Source organism: Heloderma suspectum, chromosome 4, assembly GCF_057233095.1.
Source record: "Heloderma suspectum isolate Gila_16-S chromosome 4, 16-S_ref, whole genome shotgun sequence".
NCBI lineage: Eukaryota > Metazoa > Chordata > Lepidosauria > Squamata > Helodermatidae > Heloderma > Heloderma suspectum.
The window spans coordinates 300922301-300944195 of NC_139461.1; the positions used below are offsets into that span (position 1 = coordinate 300922301).

General features: G+C 42.6%; 1 protein-coding gene across 1 annotated transcript in view; it reads left to right on the top strand.

The window, feature by feature from the left end:
- The window catches only part of CDH4 (cadherin 4), a 1230390-nt gene that overhangs the window by 988800 nt on the left and 219695 nt on the right, over nt 1–21895 (top strand). The window contains exon 6 of the mRNA XM_084854314.1: nt 14720–14864. Coding sequence (XP_084710440.1) covers nt 14720–14864 — 145 coding nt within the window. The remainder of the gene's footprint in view (nt 1–14719; nt 14865–21895) is intronic.

The following is a 21895-nucleotide window of genomic DNA, read 5'->3' on the forward strand; positions in this document are numbered from 1 at the left end:
TCATTGGAATATATGGATTTTAATTAATTCCATAGACAAGCTGATAGTCTCTGGACTTAATTAAGTCCCAAGGCCATCAGCTTTTAATTAAGAACAGCTTTATAGAGTCAGTTCAATGGTTGAACTAGACAAATACCTGTTTCCAGCAGTGGCCAGTGGTTTTCATTTCAAAGTCCAGCTCATCACAGGACAATAGCCAGGCAGTCTGTGCTCCTCCTTGAAGTGGTGTGGCTAAGTTTGGACCTTGGGGCTGAAGCCCAGGGCTCTGCAGCACAGGGCCCCTCCTAAATGATCACCCAGAAAGCTGCAGCTGATGGGGGCAGTGGCAAACAGGCCCTGTATCAGCACATGGGCTGGTATGATGTTAGGCCCAGCCCAAGCGCTGTGGACCCCACAGCTTTGGAGCCAGGGTATGATTTAGTTAGAGTTAGATCAAGATGATTTGGAAGCCAGTCCAGTCGTGGGAAGCTCAGCTCTGCCTAGCTTCCAATCTGATTACAAGCCAAAGGAGGGTGATGCTCCCTATCAGCCATAGTTGCAAGATTCGGCCTTCAGTGAGGCCTCTGATTTACAGCCTGGGATTGTGAGAACCAAGCAAAAGCAGGACTCCTCAGGGGAGGGGGGCTCACAAGTGTCTCTCAGCAGGTTATGGTGTCAACTAAAGAGGGCAGAACAGAGATGCGCTCTTAGATGCAGTGCTCGCTTATGGGCCAGTTTCCAGCTTCTACACACCATGGAAGGGTATTCTACTAGCATGATAAGTAACCCATAATTGGTAAATTATTCCACCCCTCTTTTTGTGCATAATTTCTTCTGTCTTCCATACTCAGAAAAGTGGACAAGCAAGGCATGAGTTCCTTGCCCATGAGTTCCCACATTAGCTGCTGCCTAGGATGGTCACCTTCATGGATCACTGCCTTGTTGTGGCGAAGGGGCTTGCGTAACTCAGTGAAGCCATAAGCTATGCCGTGCAGGGCCACCCAAGACGGACAGGTCATGGCAGAGAGTTCTGACAAAATGTGGTCCACTGGAGAAGGAAATGGCAACCCACTCCAGTATTCTTGCCAAGAAAACCCCATGGAACGTATCACAAGGCTAAAAGATATGACGCCGGAAGATGAGCCCCTCAGGTCGGAAGGTGTCCAAAATGCTACTGGGGAAGAGCAGAGGGTATTTCCAAGTAGCGCCAGAAAGAGTGAAGTGGCTGGGCCAAACCCGAAAGGACACTCAGCTGTGGATGTGTCTGGTGGTGAAAAGAAAATCCGATGCTGTAAAGAACAATATTGTTTAGGAACCTGGAATGTCAGATCAATGAATCAAGGTAAGCTGGAGGTGGTCAAACATGAGATGGCAAGATTGAACATCGACATCTTGGGAATCAGCGAACTCAAATGGACAGGCATGGGCGAATTTAATTCAGGTGACCATCATATCTACTATTGTGGGCAAGAATCCCTTAGAAGAAATGGAGTAGCACTCATAGTCAACAAAAGGGTGGGAAAAGCAGTACTGGGGTACAATCTTAAAAATGATAGAATGATCTCAGTACGAATCCAAGGCAAACCATTCAACATCACAGTAATTCAAGTCTATGCCCCAACCACTGAGGCCGAAGAAGCTGAGGTTGATCAGTTCTATGAAGACCTACAACACCTTCTAGAACTAACACCAAAAAAAGATGTCCTCTTCATCATAGGGGATTGGAATGCTAAAGTAGGAAGTCAAGAAATCACCGGGATAACAGGCAGGCATGGCCTTGGTGTACAAAATGAAGCAGGACAAAAGCTAATAGAGTTTTGCCAAGAGAACACGCTGATCATAGCAAACACTCTTTTCCAACAGCACAAGAGGCGACTCTACACATGGACGTCACCAGATGGTCAATATCGAAATCAGATTGATTATGTCCTTTGCAGCCAAAGATGGAGAAGCTCCATACAGTCAGTAAAAACAAGACCTGGAGCTGACTGTGGCTCAGATCATGAGCTGCTTCTTGCAAAATTTCGGCTTAAATTGAAGAACGTCGGGAAAACCACTAAACCTTTCAGGTATGACCTAAATCATATCCCTGATGAATATACAGTGGAGGTGAGGAATAGATTTCAGGGATTAGACCTGATAGACAGAGTGCCTGAGGAACTATGGACGGAGGTCCGTAACATTGTTCAGGAGGCAGCAACGAAATCCATCCCAAAGAAAAAGAAATGCAAGAAAGCAAAGTGGCTGTCTGATGAGGCTGTACAAGTAGCTGAGGAAAGAAGGGAAGCGAAAAGCAAGGGAGAAAGGGGAAGATATATCCAACTGAATGCAGAGTTCCAGAGAATAGCAAGGAGAGACAAGAAGGCCTTCTTAAATGAACAATGCAAAGAAATTGAGGAAAACAACAGAATGGGAAAGACTAGAGATCTCTTCAAGAAAATTGGAGATCTCAAGGGAATGTTTTGTGCAAAGACGGGCATGATAAAGGACAAAGAAGGCAGGGACCTAACAGAAGCAGATGAGATGAAGAAGAGGTGGCAAGAATACACAGAAGAACTGTACAGGAAAGATCTGAATGTCCCTGATAGCCATGATAGTGCGGTCACTGAACTTGAGCCGGACATCCTCGAGAGTGAAGTCAAGTGGGCCTTAGGAAGCATTAGTAACAACAAAGCTAGCGGAGATGACAGTATTCCAGCCGAGCTATTTAAAATCCTAAAAGATGATGCTGTTAAAGTGCTGCATTCAATATGCCAACAAATCTGGAACACTCAACAGTGGCCACAAGACTGGAAAAGGTCAGTTTACATTCCAATTCCAAAGAAGGGCAACGCCAAAGAGTGTTCAAACTACCGCACCATTGCGCTCATTTCACATGCCAGCAAGGTGATGCTCAAAATCCTACAAGCTAGGCTTCAGCAGTATGCGAACCGAGAACTACCGGAAGTACAAGCTGGGTTTCGAAGAGGCAGAGGAACTAGAGATCAAATCGCCAACATTCGCTGCATCATGGAGAAAGCAAGAGAATTCCAGAAAAACGTCTATTTCTGCTTCATTGACTATGCTAAAGCCTTTGATTGTGTGGATCACAACAAATTGTGGCAAATTCTTAAAGTGATGGGAGTACCAGATCACCTTACCTGTCTCCTGAGAAACCTGTACGAGGGTCAAGAAGCAACAGTAAGAACCAGACATGGAACAACCGATTGGTTCAAAATTGGGAAAGGAGTACGACAAGGCTGCATATTGTCACCCTGCTTATTTAACTTATATGCAGAGTACATCATGAGAAATGCTGGGTTGGATGAATCAGAGGTCGGAATTAAGATTGCTGGGAGAATTATCAACAACCTCCGATATGCAGACGATACCACCCTAATGGCAGAAAGCGAAGAGGATCTCAAGAGCCTCTTGTTGAGGGTGAAAGAGGAGACTGCAAAAGCGGGTTTGAAACTCAACATTAAAAAAACGAAGATCATGGCATCTGGCCCCATCACTTCCTGGCATATAGAAGGGGAAGAAATGGAAGCAGTGACAGATTTTACTTTCTTGGGCTCCAAGATCACCGCAGACGGTGACTGTAGCCATGAAATTCAAAGACGCTTGCTCCTGGGGAGGAAAGCTATGGCCAACCTAGACAGCATAGTAAGAAGCAGAGACATCACCTTGCCGACAAAGGTCCGTCTAATCAAAGCTATGGTTTTCCCAGTAGTAATGTATGGCTGTGAGAGCTGGACTATAAGGAAGGCTGAGCGCCGAAGAATTGATGCTTTCGAACTGTGGTGGAGTCTTCTGTGCTGGAGAAGACTCTTACGAGTCCCCTGGACTGCAAGGAGGTCAGATCAGTCCATCCTAAAGGAAATCAACCCTGAGTGCTCATTGGAAGGACAGATAATGAAGCTGAAGCTCCAATATTTTGGCCACCTAATGCAAAGAGAAAACTCCCTGGAAAAGACCCTGATGCTGGGAAAGACTGAAGGCAAAAGGAGAAGGGGACGGCAGAGGATGAGATGGCTAGATAGCATCACCGATGCAATGAATATGAACTTGAGCACGCTCCGGGAGAGAGCGCAGGACAGGAAGGCCTGGCGTGCTATGGTCCATGGGGTCACGAAGAGTCGGACACGACTGAACGACTGAACAACAACAACAACAACAAGGATGGTCACCTATGCACTGCCAAAAAAGAGGACACCAATTCGCACAACATTTGCATATGCAAATGTGTATGTACAGGTACAAATTTAGGAATAATAACTTTGATTTAAATAGAAACACAAAACATTTCACCATGATGGAGAAGACTGACTAGATGGCATGTGTGCTGTTCAATCTGCTGTCCAGGTGTCAACTGTTGATGGGCCACTTGAAGGCCCCTGTGGCTGTCCCTTCATAGGGTTCTTAATCTTTAAACCAGACTTGGATTGGACAGCCCATCAAATAGAGGGCACCTTCAAACAGAGAACTGTCCTCTGCCAGATGTCCAAAATAAAGGACTATCCTCTGTAACATAGGACACCTGGCCACCCTACTACTGCCTCCCTCCCATAGGTCCAACAAGCTATGCCAGATGTGTGGTGCAATGCAGTGAGCTGCATAAGAACCATCTTCACAACTGGATTCCCACAGAGAGCATTCAAGAACAGCTTGCAATGAGCTTTGAAGAGAAGCACAGTCATTCTAATGCCTGCCCAGCCCCAGCCCCCCTGTGACATCATGGCAGCACACAGCCAATAGCTGCCAGAGGCTTTATCATCACCCTCCTTTCTTACAAATCCCAAGCATGTTGATGCCTCTGGAAGAACTTTCTAGCGTGTGATTAGGGAGACAAAAGTAATTTTCAAAAGCATCACTTTTTAATGTACTTAATTAAAAAAAATGCAAAGCCTCATTTTTAGTCTTAAAATGCATCCTTTGTATTTTCATAATTTGAAATCCTGAAATATGGATACAAATACGTGTAATTTTCCTGCCTGTGTGTTTACTGCTTCGACTTGTGTCTGCCCAGCAATCCCCCACTGTGTTAGATACAGCTCTTCGATAATGTCAAAGGGCAGAGGTGAGATTGCCCTTGGGAAAAAAAGTAATTCGCAGCTAGAATTAAAGTTATCTTCAAACTGAAATGACGATGGATTCCTTCTTGCTCTATCTCCAGCTCAGAAAATGCCTCCATTCCAAGATAAAGCAGAGAGCAAAGCAGATATCTCATCCTTTCAGATCTGCCTCTCCTTCCCTCCCTCCCTGCTCAGCCAAAGTTTTAATTATATTTGATAGCTCTTGTTTGAAATCTCCAGGAGTTAAGTAATTTCTTTGCACTGTAAGCCTATCGGCTTGTCACACGCACCAGGCTCACATACATATGCATTTGCCCACAGTTTGCACTCAAGCAAAAAGCAATTCAGCGAACAAGCGTCTCGTAATCTCACTTAAACCTGCTGCAGCGATACACATAGACAAGCTCTGGATGACACATCTGCTTAATGGCTAATTCATGTCAAGAGCTGGGCTGGCAAGGAGAAATTCCACCAAGCAGAGGTTCAGGGCAGCCAGAGAAGCTTGAGGAATTTGATCTTTGTAAATTCCAGTACAAACTGACCTGATCCGCACCTCTCAAACTAACTCACAGATCAGAATTTCGTTCATCACCAGCTTCTACTCTTCCTGAATGTTCCCACCTAGGTCTCGGCTCAAAAAAGTATTTTTAAAAATGTTGAAAAGTGTATAATTTGATAGAAAATACATTCAAGACATGCAAAGTTTGAGAGGTAATGTATCTAAAAACATGCATTTAAATGTGAATTTTCAGGCAGATATTTTTGTTGTTAAAATGCAGATTAATGTGGAAATGGGATGGAATAGACTTCACAGCTAAACACATGTGAAAGTGACAGGGCTGGAAATAGACTGATTTGCTCATCCCTCCCAGCAGCTGGTCGGGCTGCTTTTATATAAAGAGGCGCAGTGACCCAGCAATGTCTTGTGGTCTTGTGAACAGCATATGCTCAAACAGATACTGTTATTTTTAGGCGGGATAGCCGTGTTAGTCTGTTGCAACAAAAACAGCAAAGAATATTGTGCTTAATATTCTAAAGCAATTGTATACAGCTGCAAAGTCATGTATAGCATGTAATCAGAACTCTCCAAAGAAACCAGCTAAAGAGCAGTGGGTTGATAAAATTTGGGAGACTATGACTATGTATAAACTTATTCTGCAAGTGCAGCAAGCAAGGAATCCTAACTTTAAGAAAGATATTAATGGCATCATGGTTTCCATTTATTTCCTGGGTTGAAGCTCTTCAAACTTTTGATCAAATTCCAACCAAGTATGGTTGCCTATATTTTTTCTGACTAATGACACATATACACACAGAATAGCATACACTTGCACACGCTCCTTTAGGGCTGTGCACAGACCTCCTGATTCCCTTCACATGCCAATTCGGACCTTCTAAATTGGCCAGGCTTTGCTTCGGACTGATTTGGATCCGATTAACTTTGGATTCAGATCCGAAGTGAGATTCGGATATCTGAATTTTTCAGATTTTATGTTTCCCATTGACTTGCATTGGAAAACAGAAATGACCATAACATTTTCAGTTTTTATGATAAATATATGACATTTAGGGACCTGGCAGTGCCCATGGAGTTGATTCCACCTGCCAAACTTCAGAAGCTTGGCCTAGTAGTTTTTGTGCTAAAAAGGTAAAGGTAAAGGTGTCCCCAACCAGTCGTGTCCGACTCTAGGGTGTGGTGCTCATCTCCATTTCTAAGCCGAAGAGCCAGCGCTGTCCGAAGATGCTTCCATGGTCATGTGGCCGGCATGACTGAACACCGAGGTGCACAGAACGCTGCTACCTTTGCGGCCGAAGCAGTACCTATTTATCTACTTGCAATTTCTTGCTTTCGAACTGCTAGGTTGGCAGGAGCTGGGACTGAAGGTGGGAGCTCACTCTGTCACGCAGCACTCGGGTCTCGAACTGCTGTCCTGCCGACCTTCTGGTCTGCAGTTCAGCGTCTTAACCACTAAGCCACCGCGGCCCCAGTTTTTGTGCTAGGCACAGGTAAAATTTCCTTTTTTCAACAAAAACTGCCAAAGCAAAGAGCTATAACTTTTCACTTGTTCCACAGAAGTACATGAAATCTGGATAACTGGCAGCCCCAATGCAAGTGACTGAACCTGCCAAACTTCACACAGTTTGGCTTAGTTTTTGTGCTAGGGACAGGTAAAATGTGCTGTTCTCAGAAACTCAAACCAAAGGTAATAAAGGGATAATCAGAGAAGTTAGGTGTTTAAGAGGTGATTCGGAGGAGGTCACTATCCCTAATTTCTGGTGTAGGTTTTTTTGAAGTACAAAATAACCCCTCTCCCCTAGTATTTTCCTATCCATCTTCACATTGGATGACCTCAGGCTCTCTTTGGCTGAATGGAATACACATTCCATTCCTGGGAAAACAGGTCTGCCCTAGACCAGGATGCACTATTTGGATTGGGGGCAAGCCAGCCTGGCTGCTGCTGCTGGTCCCACCAGCACCTTCCCCACCTCTGCCCCTGCCAAGACCCCTTAGATCCCTCATATTGGGCTTGCTTTGCACCACAGTAAACCAACAAATTGTGTGTGTAGTGCTTTGTCCAATGTACTGTATGGGCTGGATGGTCTTACAGACCCTTCCAACCCTAATATTCTATGATTCTATGACTCATGTGTAGTGTGTCTGTGCGCGCGCGCGCGCTCGCACACACACACACACGCACACACATGAGCAAAAGGAGATACAGAAAGAAAAACTACCTACAAGCTAGGGGCGGGGGGAGTACACTATAATGCCTAACAGAAGAGAAAAGGTGGGGGAGGTTTTGGTATATATATTTTTAGAAAGATAACAGTTGAATGGGATGGGAAGGAACACAGGAACTGAGAAGGGGGAGCCAAAGAACAAGGCAAGGAAAGTACTTTTATGTTTGTTTTGGGTTTTGGTTTTGGTTTTTTAAATAAAGAATCTAGGAAACAAAGAAAGGGAAGACTAATAGGAATAGGTGAATTGAGAAGGGCTGGGTGGGAAGGAAGAAGAAGGACAAGTGAAGCTGCAATAGAACATACACACCACACAGATCTAGCTAGACAATCCCTAACCAACGCTCTCTCACGGCGAAACACAGACAGACAGATCTCCTGTTATATAGCATTCCCCCGCTCCTCCTCCCCTGTCACTGACTGGAGACTGCTGGGTTAAGTTCAGCCCTAATCTGGCAACCAGAGTTCCCATTTCCCCAGGCTCCCCATTTCCCCCATCCCTCTTCCTCTGCTCTCTTTCCCCCCTCCATCCTCGCCCCCTCCCTGATCTTTCCCAAGTTAATACATTTTAGAGACAGGCTGTCTGGGCTTTGGAATGGCTTCAGAATAGCTCTGAATCTCTGAGCTGCACTGAGGTGCTCCAGGGGTGACCCGCTTCGCTTCAGGCCACCTCAGGGCTATTCTGACCTGCTTTGGAAGCACCCCCGAAGCACCCCAATTCACTTTGGGATTTGGATTTGGCTCCAAAGCAGTGAGCAGCCCTATTTTATATGCTGTATACATTGTATTTTTACTCTTTCATTAGGTATTGAGCTCCTACTTAAGCTGTTTTACTGTAGATGTTCCATAAGCACATCTGTAATAGATTAAGAATTATAATTAGTGATTTCCTTTGGTTCTTTAGTTGTCTTGAGTTATTATTCTGTATGTTCATCTCCTTTTTGTTGTGTTTATTTTGATAACTTTATTTCAAAATAAAATAACGTTTCATGAAAAATTAATTAAGAATATTATGCCCCCTTAAAGACTAACAGATAACCTTTAAAGTATAAAGACTTTTGGTAGTTTTCCCCCTATTTTTGTTACTTGTCCCTGGTAAATAATGTCCTTATTGCATCCCTACTTATCCCTTTCGGAGATGCCTTGTTAAAATTGTATTAGTATTGCTAGACAAAACAATTAAACCCAGTGATTTTCATAATTTTCAGGGGAAGAGTGGGGTGAAAACACCCCATTACGATTGGATTAATCTTGCGGAGTGTGTGTGAAAATCTACTATTTTTATCTTACCTGTTGATTTAAGCTCAGTTTGTTATCCATTATAGTCTCTGAATCTTAGAAGTGCTGGTGTCTAGTCAGTTACCTTCCATCTCATAATTTTGTTTTTGCTTCTTCCTTCCTACGATTAAGACTTTTCAGTTAGTCTTAGCTGTGTTCTTTTTAATACTGTCTGCCCAGATCTCCACTGGGGCTTCCCAGTGTTTGCACTGAAGTTTCCCTTGCACAGAATTGAAAAAAAATGAACATGTGTTAGACTCTGAACCTTGACTAATTTACTTAGGATTTTTCTTGTCCACAGTCATGAAAGCTAGAAACTGATTTTCCCATAAAATATCAGCTTTTCCAGTGTGCTGTACATTCCTTTGAGGGAGAAGAAACTGTAGTCAAGGACCCTCCATCATACCTGGATACTACTCCAGCTAAGAGTCCTGCCCCCCACTCTCTCCTGCTACCAACAGCTACTACTAAGGGCATCAGAGGAAGAAGCAGCAGCTAGCCCTTCCATTGTTCTTAGTTTTAGCTCCATAACCTACTATTCTTTTAAACTAAGAGTCTAGTGCCTGAGTCTACTTTTTTCCTCCTCCCTCCCAATCTCTTTTCCTTTTCTGTTGTTTCTTTTCAGTTGTAAAGCTGCAGGCAGGGACTGTCTGATTTCTGATCTTTGGATGCCTTTTTGGCTGAAGAGCAGGGTAAAAATGCTTTAAATAAATAAATAAGGTAACCAGTTGTTGTTGTTTTTCTTTCACAACAGAAAAGCCTTATGGTTGCTTCAAGCAGTGATGTGGCTACCCCTGCTGCATTCCTGGGAAAGGATGCCCCCAGGAATTATGCTACAATATGAAACGGGTGGTTGTTGTTGTTCTAACAAAGGAAAGAACCATCATCCATCTCATATATTTAAGAGAAAAATCTCCCTTGAAAGTTGCTGATTATCCCCACAATTGGTCCTGCAAAATGGGGAGATATTTAGCTTAGCACTGTTTATTACTGTAGTTGTTAGAGGTATCATCTTCAGTGTTCAGCTCACTCCCCGAAGCCTCTAGAACTTAAATCTCTGAATGGGGATGGGTTCAACTTGACTCTAGTGTACATGCAGAGAGAGAGAGAGAGAGCGCACATAAACATTTAGGCCACATACCAGCCTGCCATTTCACCCAATGCACATACTGAAGTATATTTTGAGATAACTTGCTTTCACGTACATGCCAGGGCACACCCAGTGTCCTCGGGGTGTGTTCTGCCTCATTCATTTCAGTGGGAAGAGCCAGTAGGTATACACATTGAAGCTCCACCCTCCATAACCCAAAGATCAAACATTGCCTTGGCTTTTGAATCTGCAAGCGACAGTCTGTTTCAGAGTAAATAAATACAGCACATAGCAGACAGTGTTGAGATTTCAGCAATATGTTACAGGAGTGGAGTATGAGAATAGGGATGTCAACAAAGCTGTTTATATTTTCATCTATGAATGTTGAAGGTTATGTAGCTTAGATGTACCCAAGAACACAGTTTATGTATCGGTATGTACGTGAAAGCAAATTTTAGCCAACCAAATGTAAATCTACATGCACTAAATGAAGGTTTTGGTGGTGCTGGCAGCAATGGGTGGCAATGAAAATTGTGGCAGAGTTTGGTTGACCTGCCATAATGCAACAGAAGGCTGGGGTAGGTAAAGGTGACCCTTGAGTTGCTCAAATCCTATAGAGTGACAGGACAGGCAGAAGGGCCAATGGAAGGAAAAGAGGGAGCCTAAAAAAGATGGATGCAGGGAGCTGAGTGTAAGAAAGAGTTGGTGCAACGGGCTGTTGTGTCCTCTTTTGACAAAAGCCTGTAAGGCAGCACAGTGGAAAGCACCAAGTGAACAACTTGCTCCAATAATGTCTAGGACTGGACTGAAGCCTTTTATGCCTCCTGGGCCAGATCAACCCTGTTGGGGCTCCACCACTTCCTTGAGGCCTTAATGGTGCAGGCCTCTGGCTTAGAGCCTAGAATTCCTCCTCCTGTCAGAAAATTATCTCCAGACTCATTCCCTTTCTGATGTGGGAAAGCAGGTCCCTGGAATGGCGGGCGGGGGGGGGGGGTTGTTACTTCCTTAGAGGGTTCAGGTTCCAAGGGTACAGACTGGATCTGGGTCTCTGGCTCAAGAGCCCCCAACTTGACAGGCTCAGGTCCAGTCATGATGCTGGACTCAACCTCCAGCATCTTTGCCTCCAGTGCCACTGGTCTCATCTGGTCACCCCCTCATTTGAGTCAGAGTTGAGGGTGGTCTTGACAGGAGGAGTGGTCCAAAGGAATGGGAGGAAGAAGGTAATGCTAGAGAGAGGCATCCAATAGGAGAAAAATGGAGATTAGTTGGAGAGCAGAGGGTGCAAATATGCAGGACCTACAAATGTGAGGCAGATTCACATCTTGATTTGAAATGACCAGCCAAATATTTGGCTGCAGGCCTGTAATCTAGAGTAAGGCAGCACAGGTCAAGATGAACTGTCCAGACAGCTTCGGCTCTGGGCAGTATATAAATACAATAAATGAAATGACATGAATTCAAGAGCAAGTGCTAAAGAAATGAGATGTAATTACAAAAATTAGAAAACAAACATTTACTTAAGTATATAAAAATAAGTAAGCCTGCCTAGATGATTTTGGTCATAGCAAGGTCTAAAGGAAGGAACAAAAGGAAAAAGCAGGGGGAAATCAATTGTATGCCCTGCATATGTTTTCACATCAGGAGAGATACTCACACAGAACCACTTTTTTTTTCAAGTAGTGCATCAGAAGAACCATGTCAAATAGAGGTGGGAAAGGATGACATTTAAAATAACAAGTCATGGAGAATTGGTGGCATTTGCAGATTATTAAAGAGTTCAGATATGAAATTGCTGAGCTATTAACAAAAAATATGCAACTTTTTACAAAAATGAGCCTCCTAACCTGATGACTAGAAGGTAGCCAATGTAACACCAATTTATAAAAGAACCCAGGTGGGATCCAAGAAATTACAGGCCTGTCAACCTAACTGCTTTCTCTGGTAACTTGGTTGAAAGGATTATTAAACACAGAATGGTTGAACCTTAGAAAAATAAGCCTTGCTGAGGAAAACCAGCATGGCTTCTGCAAAGGGAGGTTTTGCTTCACTAACTTTTTACCTTTACTTGGATTTTTCAAAAAGGTTTTGACAAAGTTCCTCACTAAAACAAACTTAGTAATCTTGAATAAGACAGGAACTCTTATGGTACCATTAACTGGGTTAAAAATACATAGCCAGAGGGAAGGAATAAATGGATGTTTTTTCACAGTGGAGAGAAATCAATAGAAGTACAGATATACATATATGCACTGATGAATGTCAATTGGCTGCATCTCCTCAGGAAAGCGTACCAAACTCACTGAGGTTTTTTTGTAAAAGGCAGATTCAAGGGAAGGAGGAAAGGGACTAAGGATGCAATCGTATCCACGTTTAGATGGGAAAAAGTCCTACCATTCCCCAGCCTAAAATTAAAAAATGAACATCACATTATCTAAATGTGATGCAACCATGTTTAGCATACTCTGCGCACATTTGATTGCTTCATCTTAAAAAGTACACTGTAGAGATGGAGAAGATTCAAAACAGATAAACTAACATGGATCTGTAGGATGGTTGTTTCTCATTATGTAGAAGGATTAATATCAGATTCTAACCATGCATATGGTCAGAAATCCCACTGACGATTTCAATGGAAGTTTCTTCCAAGTCATTCTGCTTAAGGCCATAGCATAAATCAGTTGGCCTTTATAGCTTAGGAAAAAAAGATAGCTGAAGGGGACATTGCAAGTGTATTCTTCGATTGTACAGTAAATAGATGTAGCAGCTACAGTGCTTGGGTCTTAAGGCTCTTTTATTAATTGTACTACATGGGAGAAGGTAGATCCAAATCTACTGGTAGATCTCTGGGTGGTTGAACAAACACCTTTCAGCCTAAATTATACTGCAGAAATGGGGGGGGGGAAGCCTTAAAGAAACCAGACATGGATTTTTGTGTAGAAGGACTGTGAGCTCCATTCAGTTCTTCTGGTATTCAAAACAAATTCCTGGGCTCAGAATTCTTTAATTCTCAGGGTATGTCTGTTGCACCAGGCTCCAGTTGGTAGCTCTTGAGGTTATAGTCAAAGTCAAAGTAGATCGTGCAAGCCTGAAGTTTGCCCAACTCTGTACTGCAAGGCTGCTCCTTCCTGAACACTGAAGGTAGCATTAGAAGATCTAGGCCACTTTGGGGGAGCCCATGCCATGGCTCCTTCCCACAATGCCATGTTATTTATTTATTTATTTATTTCTATACTGCCCAATAGCCGAAGCTCTCTGGGTGGTTCACAAAAATTAAGTGTTTTGTCCAGTTTCCAGGAAAATCAATACTGATGTGGCCAGGAATCATGTTGTGGGGTCTTCCCACATAGTCCAGTGTTTCTGATTTTACCTTCATAGAATGGCAAAGGGCTGTGCATCATAAAGGTGATGCAAGAAGGCCCCCTCAGATGCAGACTATGATATATTATTTTCTCATCCCATTATTTATTTGCAATTGATCTGTAGAGTTCTCAGTTGAAATAACATGCTGTGTTCAATATTAGTTAGTATCAGTGTGAATAACAACAAAAATGGCAAGGAAGAAATTGGGAAAGGATTTTTAAAAACTACCTACACGTAGACAGAACAATGAGTAATCGTCTGAGAAAACTGAAGATAGGTTCTTTAGGATGCAAAACAGATGGTGGCTCTGAAAAGGTGATGTGTTCTCAATATTTATATTGATAATGGCTTGGCAGAGAAGAACGTTCCGGAAGTTTTCCATTCTTCTTGATTGATTGCTTTTGCCTTTATTGTTTCGGGGTTTGGCTACAGTAAAAACATCTGTCTCTGCAAGACTTTTCAGCTTCCCTGGGTATGGACATTTGTTGATGCACTGGCCAGAGAGAATGAGTAATCAATTGGTAATGTTGCCAAGTTACATAGAAATCAGGAGCATGAAGAATCCCGTGATTCCAATGGGATTGCAAAGTATGAAACTGCATGTCCCCAGTTTTTGAGAACTTCAGAATGTTCTCCAAGAAAAAATATTCATCAAAGTTGATCTCCAGCCCCATGCATAATGTAAAATTTTATGCACTAAAAATGGGGAAAATGGGGTTGGATTGTCCCATTACTATTATGGAATTTGCTTAGAATATTTCCTTTTTCTTTTTTGCATATGTATGGGGCAGCTAGTTTCATATGGTAGAGAAGGAGATGATTCCTGCACCAGGTAGCTCACAATTTTCAAAGAAATTAAAAAAGGCCACTAAAATTGTGGCAGATGTAAAGCTTTACATACTTATGCATACCAAAATTGGCTAGCTAGCTTCTCTATAGAAAGCCCTGTAGAATTCTGACATTTATCAATCCTAATGTTGGCAAACAGTTTAGGGGTGCAATCCTATCCATGTTTAGACAGGAAAAGTCCTACAACCCCCAGCATTCCCCAGCCACCATGGCTGGGTGGGGAATGCTGTGAGTTGTAGGGCTTTTTTTCTGTCTAAACATGTATCGGATTGCACCTTAAATGACTGAAGATGACATGTTGACTTTATAAATGCTGAATTCCATTACTGACATGGGGTTCCCCCTAATTTCATTTTATTTATTTTTACAGCTTAGAGCACATGCAGTAGATATGAATGGAAACAAAGTGGAGAACCCAATTGACCTCTACATCTATGTAATTGACATGAATGACAACAGGCCAGAGTTCATAAACCAAGTCTATAATGGATCTGTTGATGAAGGATCTAAACCAGGTACAGTAAGAATTGTTGATAGAACAGCTGCAAATCTTTAGAAATGAAGTGTTGTTCGATGGCATGTTCTTTGCACTTCTTTGGATTTTAGGAATGACTGCTTATTACAGTTTAGAGCATTAACTGAAGAACAGGATGAAGTGTGGATTTCCAGATCACAGGGCATGTTCATCTCTGAAATACACCCTTGGTCAGTACTGGACCAGTTCGTGGTAGAAGTTCAAATGAAGACTCAGGGTTGACAGATTTGTGGATACGTCTATCAATGGCTATTAGTCATGGTTGCTAAATGGAACCTCCATATTCAGATGATGTTTGTTCAGATGTTCAGAAGCATAGGACCTGTTTTTAATTTGTTACTATAGGTATCTAGATTAGCATTTCTCACTTTCTCTCTTTGTCCCTTTGTCTCCACTTATCCCATTCTTTCTCTTCTCTTCAAAATGATGAAGAAGAAAAAGAGAAAGTAAGTGGTATTACCTATATTACCCATGACCCGTCTTAGGCTAGGGCAAGAACCACTTTTGAGTCTCAGCCACCAACTGAAGAACTGATCTAACCTACCTTAAGTCAGGCAAGACTTACCACTGTGGGATCATAACCCACCTATTGAAAATCAGTGATTCTGAGCATCTCTGTTCTGCTTCAAGGAATAGCACCATTTGTCATCTTTGGGAGGGAGCTGGCTCTGATGCCCTTCCACATGTTGCAAACCTAACCAATAACCCACATGGGCCCTAAGCTTGTAACAAATTGTTAAAACTTTAATAACTTTCATACAGAATATTACAATTACAACCCAGCAATATTGCACAAAACAAAATGATTCAGGATTAACATCAAAAATGATAATATGCCAGAATCATACAATAGTAGGGTTGGAAGGGACCTATAAGACCATCGAGTCCAACTCCCTGCTCAATGCAGGAATCTCAAAGCATCCCTGACAGATTGCTATCCAACTTCATCTTGAATGCCTCCAGCGTGGGAGCAATCAGAGTGACCGAACAGGGAGAGCAAACAGGAATTGGCCAGGGGAGTTCAGCAGGGGAGGCCCCTAATGTTTGGGGGGGGGTTCCCCTCTTTTTCTCATTTTTTAAAAATTTCTTTTTCTTGTAACACATACTTCCATACCAGTGGGACTGTGTTTTTAACCTCCAGTGAATAGAGGACAAAGCCCAGGCTATTCCAGTACAATCAGAAAGCTAGAAACATAAAGAGAATAGAGACAATGGAAGGAAAAGACTCTCCAGTGGTGGTGAACTGCGCCATGTTTGTTTTCTTGCCTGAGATCAACATGCCCAACACATGCAACAAGTGCAAGTTGATCACACCATTCACATGCAACAAGTGCAAGTTGATCACACCATTCTAATATAACAAAAAAGTTGTCAATAAAACAACATCAAAAAGAATATTTGTGCCATACAACATTGCATATTCCCATATTGCACAAAACCAAATTTATCAAATTAAAATTGGAAGTAAAGGGCAGAATCCAATGCTGCCCATCCACTAGTGGAACTGGCTGCTAATTCTGATCCGTGTGCGGTCAGACCTACCAATTCCATTCCGCAAGTGGCCCTTCCCACTTGCGGAACTATAGTTTAGTGCTACCGGGGGCAAGCCCCAAAACAAGTGGAAATGCTCATTTCTGGGAGGGGTAAGGTCATAGAGTCATAGAATCATAGAATAGTAGGGTTGGAAGGGGCCCACAAGGACATCGAGTCCAACCCCCTGCTCAGTGCAGGAATCCAAGTCAGAGCATCCCTGACAAATGGCTGTCCAGCCTCGTCTTGAACGCCTCCAGTGTGGGAGAGCCCACCACCTCCCCAGGTAATTGGTTCCATTGTCGTATTGCTCTAAAAGTCAGGAAGTTTTTCCTGATGTTCAGACGGAATCTGGCTTCCTGTAACTTGAGCCCATTATTCTGTGTGCTGCACTCTGGGATGATCAAGAAGAGATCCTGGCCTTCCTCTCTGTGACAACCTTTCAAGTACTTGAAGAGCGCTATCCTATCTCCCCTCAGTCTTCTCTTCTCCAGGCTAAACATGCCCAGTTCTTTCAGTCTCTCTTCATAGGGCTTTGTTTCCAGTCCCCTGATCGTCTTTGTTGCCCTTGTCTGAACCCTCTCCAGTTTGTCTGCATCCTTCTTAAAGTGTGGTGCCCAGAACTGGACACAGTACTCCAGATGAGGCCTAACCAGTGCTGAGTAGAGGGGAACTAGTACTTCCTGGGATTTGGAAGCTATGCTTCTATTAATGCAGCCCAAAATAGCATTTGCCTTTTTTGCAGCCACATCACATTGTTGGCTCATATTCAGCTTGTGATCGATAACAATTCCAAGATCCTTCTCACTCGTAGTGTGGCTGAGCCACGTATCCCCCATCTTGTAACTGTGCATTTGGTTTCTTTTTCCTAGGTGCAGTGGAGCTCCCTTATGCAAGTTCCATCAACTTGCCCCCTTCCACAAACAAGCATTTCTGCTCATTTCGAGTTGCCCCAGAAGCACTAAGCCACCTTTCCACAACTGGTTTGAACCATTTATGGAACAAAATTGGCAGGCTGGCTGCGCACACAGGGGCAGCATTGGATTGTGCCCAATAAGTATACCATAAATTGCACATGTCCCTTGTAATATCGCACAAAACTTTGTCTATATCAACTAGCATAAAAATAATATTTGTGCCATGTACATTTGCACATTTCTGTTCCAACTATCTATGTGCAGAATGCTGCCCAAAGCAAATTTACATCACTATGTTTGAATCACTGTACCTGTTCCCACTACAGCTATTCTCACAAAGTATAAAAGAAGTTGGGGAAAAATGTTATCAAAGAGTTATCAAATTATCAAAAAATTTATATGTGATCAAGCTTTCTAAATTCATTTAAATATCAATACTACCTGGAAAACAGGCTTTATTCAAACTATGTTAAAAGCATGTGCATATTAGTTATAAAGATAATACTTATAAAAGTATTTGTTATAATGCTCTGTATTGAATTCCAAAAGACTCTGAAAGGCTCCAGTTCTTTTTCCAAAGCTATTTATAGTTGCTTTTCCTTGATTCAGATCTATATACAATGTAAATTTATTCAGTTTCATCAAATCCCAGAGATTCATGTAGCACTCTCTTAGTCAAGGACCCTCTCCCCTTTTCCAAAATTTTGCATATGTTAATCCTGCTGCCAATATCATATGGAAGAAGAGTGTTCCTTTCTGTTTTGGAACCACATCCTTTGAAAAAGTTAATAGAAATGCTCAGTGATCAACTGAAAGATTAATATTTAAAATTCTTTGAATAGCTGTTTTCATGAAAACTCCAGAATTCTTGGCCACTGAGCAATTCTGCCAAAAACAAAAAAGTCACTCCATTCTTGATTACACTACCTACAATTATCTGAAACCTTATCCTATATTTTTGCAAATGTAAATGGTATCAAATAGCATTGTGTCCACATTTTGAAATAATTCTCTTTAAATGTTGTATAATAATTAATTTGTTTCCAGGTATATTTCCGTAGCTCAGTAGACACGCAAGTTTCTAATCTGTTTTCCCATTTAAAGATATATTTTAAAGCTTTTTTTATCTAGATGTATTAAAAACTGATACATTTCCCTTGCTTCCTAATTTCATTTCAATCTGATTCAGTGAGCAGAATCCAGTGTCATGTGAGCAGAAATCTGCTTGCACGACAGACCCGCTCCTCCTCCTGCAACCCCTCATCTACCTCAGAAATTTGCCCCAACCTTCAATTTGAAGACACGTGGGGAGCTTCAAGGGGGACAGGGAACTGACCCCTTCCTGGTTCCACTGATGGAAGCAGTTCTACCCATTAAGTCCCCTAATACTGTTTTCTCGTTTTCCCAAGCAATGATTTAAAAAAAACAGAAACAACCATATGTGTACATATTTTTTAAAGGAGGTCTAATTTCTCTCATTTTGCTTTGCAGTTATGCATAAGATCTTCTATTTCCATCCTCTAATCCTGACATTTCTTAATATTACACTTGCCCCAACTTTAAATGCAGCAGATTCCAAATGTGATGGATTAGAACATAAGAATCATACAATCATAGAATAGTAGGGTTCGAAGGGGCCAGAAGGCCATCAAGTCCAACCCCCTGCTCAATGCAGGAATCCAAGTCAGAGCAGCCCTAACAGATGGCTGTCCAGCCTCGTCTTGAACGCCTCCAGTATGGGAGAGCCCACTACCTCCCCAGGTAATTGGTTCCATTGTCGTATTGCTCTCACAGTCAGGAAGTTTTTCCTGATGTTCAGCTGGAATCTGGCTTCCTGTAACTTGAGCCCATTATTCCGTGTCCTGCACTCTAAGATGATCGAGAAGAGATCCTGGCCTTCCTCTCTGTGACAACCTTTCAAGTACTTGAAGAGCACTATCATATCTCCCCTCAGTCTGCTCTTCTCAAGGCTAAACATGCCCAGTTCTTTCAGTCTCTCTTCATAGGGCTTTGTTTCCAGTCCCCTGATCATCTTTGTTGCCTTCCTCTGAACCCTCTCCAGTTTGTCTGCATCCTTCTTAAAGTGTGGTGCACATAACTGGACACAGTACTCCAGATGAGGCCTGAGCAGTGCTGAGTAGAAGGGAACTAGTACTTCCCGGGATTTGGAAGCGATGCTTCTATTAATGCAGCCCAAAACAGCATTTGCCTTTTTTGCAGCCACATCACATTGTTGGCTCATATTCAGCTTGTGATCGACAAGAATTCCAAGATCCCTCTTGCTTGTAGTGTTGTTGAGCCACGTATCTTCCACCTTGTAACTGTGCATTTGGTTCCTTTTTCCTAGGTGCAGAACTTGGCATTTATCCCTATTAAATGTCATTCTGTTGTTATCTGCCCAGCGCTCCAGTCTATCCAGATCACTTTGAATTTTTGTTTCTGTCTTCCAAAGTATTAGCTATCCAGCCCAATTTGGTGTCATCTGCAAATCTGATCAGCATTCCCTGCACCTCCTCCTCCAAGTCATTAATAAACATGTTGAAGAGCACTGGGCCCAGGACTGAGCCCTGTGGTACCCCTCTCATTACCTCTCCCCAGTTTGAGACAGTCCCATTAATAAGCACTCTTTGAGTCCGATTCTGTAGCCAACTGTGGATCCACCGGATCGTTGTCTCATCTAGCCCACTTTGAGCTAGTTTGCTCATCAGGATATCATGGGGCACTTTGTCAAAAGCTTTGCTGAAGTCGAGGTATATTATGTCTACAGCATTCCCATGGTCCACAAGGGAGGTGACTTGATCAAAAAATGAGATCAGATTCATCTGGCAGGATTTGTTCTTGACAAATCCATGTTGGCTTCGAGTAATCACTGCATTGTTTTCAAGGTGCTTCCAGATGGATTGTTTTATCATCTGCTCCAGAATTTTCCCAGGGATTGATGTCAGACTGACTGGTCTGTAGTTCCCAGGTTCCTCCTTTTTACCCTTTTTGAAGATAGGGACAACATTAGTCCTCCTCCAGTCATCTGGCACTTCCCCCATCCTCCATGATTTCTCAAAGAGAATAGACAGCAGTTCTGAGAGTTCTTCTGCCAGTTCCTTTATTCCTCTAGGATGCAGTTCATCTGGCCCTGGAGATTTGAACTCATTCAAAGTAATTAGGTGTTTCTTGGACATATGCCTATCAATCTCAAACTGCAGTCCTGCCTTTTCAGCCTGTACCTCGCCTTTACCAGGGGGGTCATAGACCCTCTTTTGGGAGAAGACTGAGCCAAAGTAGGAATTGAGCACCTCTGCCTTTTCTTTGTCATCTGTTATCATTTTGCCATCCTTATTTAATAGCTGAACCACCATTTCTTTCCTCTGCCTTTTACTATGCACGTAGCTGAAGAAAGCCTTTTTGTTGTTTTTAGCATCCCTTGCTAACCTCACCTCGTTCCCAGCTTTGGCCTTCCTGACGCCATCCCTGCAATTCTGTGCTACCTGCCTGTACTCTTCCTTTTTACTTGGCCTTCTTTCCACTTCCTATATGTGTCCTTTTTTGTTTTCAGGCCATCTCTAAGCTTTTTGTGAAGCCACATTGGCTTCTTCTGTTGTCTTCCACCTTTTCTTCTTGTTGGAATTGTTTGTGATTGTGCCTTGAGAATTTCCTTTTTTAAAAGCTCCCACCCATCTTGGTCTCCTTTTCTTGTTAGCGTCGCTTGCCATGGGACCTCACTGATCATTGTTCTGAGTTTATTAAAATCAGCTTTCCTAAAATCCAGGGTATGCATTTGACTACAGTCAGCTTTTGCTTCCCTTAGAACCAAGAACTCAAGTGCAACATGGTCGCTTTCCCCCAGAGTTCCTGTAACTGCTACTTTATCCACTAAGTCATCTCTGTTGGTTGGGATCAAGTCAAGGATAGCTGATCCTCTAGTTTCTTCCTCTACTTTCTGTAGGAGGAAGTTATCTGCCACACAAGTCAGGAATTTCCTGGAGGGGCCATGTTTTGCAGAATTTGTCTCCCAACAAATATCGGGGAAATTGAAGTCCCCCATTACTACTACATCATCTTCCTTAAAACATTGGCTATTTGCTTTTCAAAACTTTCATCCTCATCTTCTCCTTGATTGGGTGGCCAGTAGTAGACTCTGACCATCAGGTTCCTTTTATTCTTTCTTTGCTCCATTTATTTTGATCCAGATGCTCTCGATGGGGCTACCAAGCTCCTCCTCCTATATTTCTGTGCAGATATATGTATTTTTCACATACAGTGCAACCCCACCTCCCTTTCTGTTCCTCCTGTTCTTTTTGAACAAGTTATATCCTTCAATTGCTGTATTCCAGTCATGAGAGTCATCCCACCAAGTCTCAGTTATAGCTATCAAGTCATAATTTCCCTCTTGTATTAAGAGCTCAAGTTTGTTCTGTTTGTTTCCCATACTCTGGGCATTAGTATATAGACATCGAAGACCATGTGCTTCATAGTCTGGCTTCCTTCCTACATGTGTCTGAAGACTATTATTGGGTGCTATTAGAGCTGTTCCCTCCGTTGCAGTGCATGAGCCTACGTCCATTTTTAC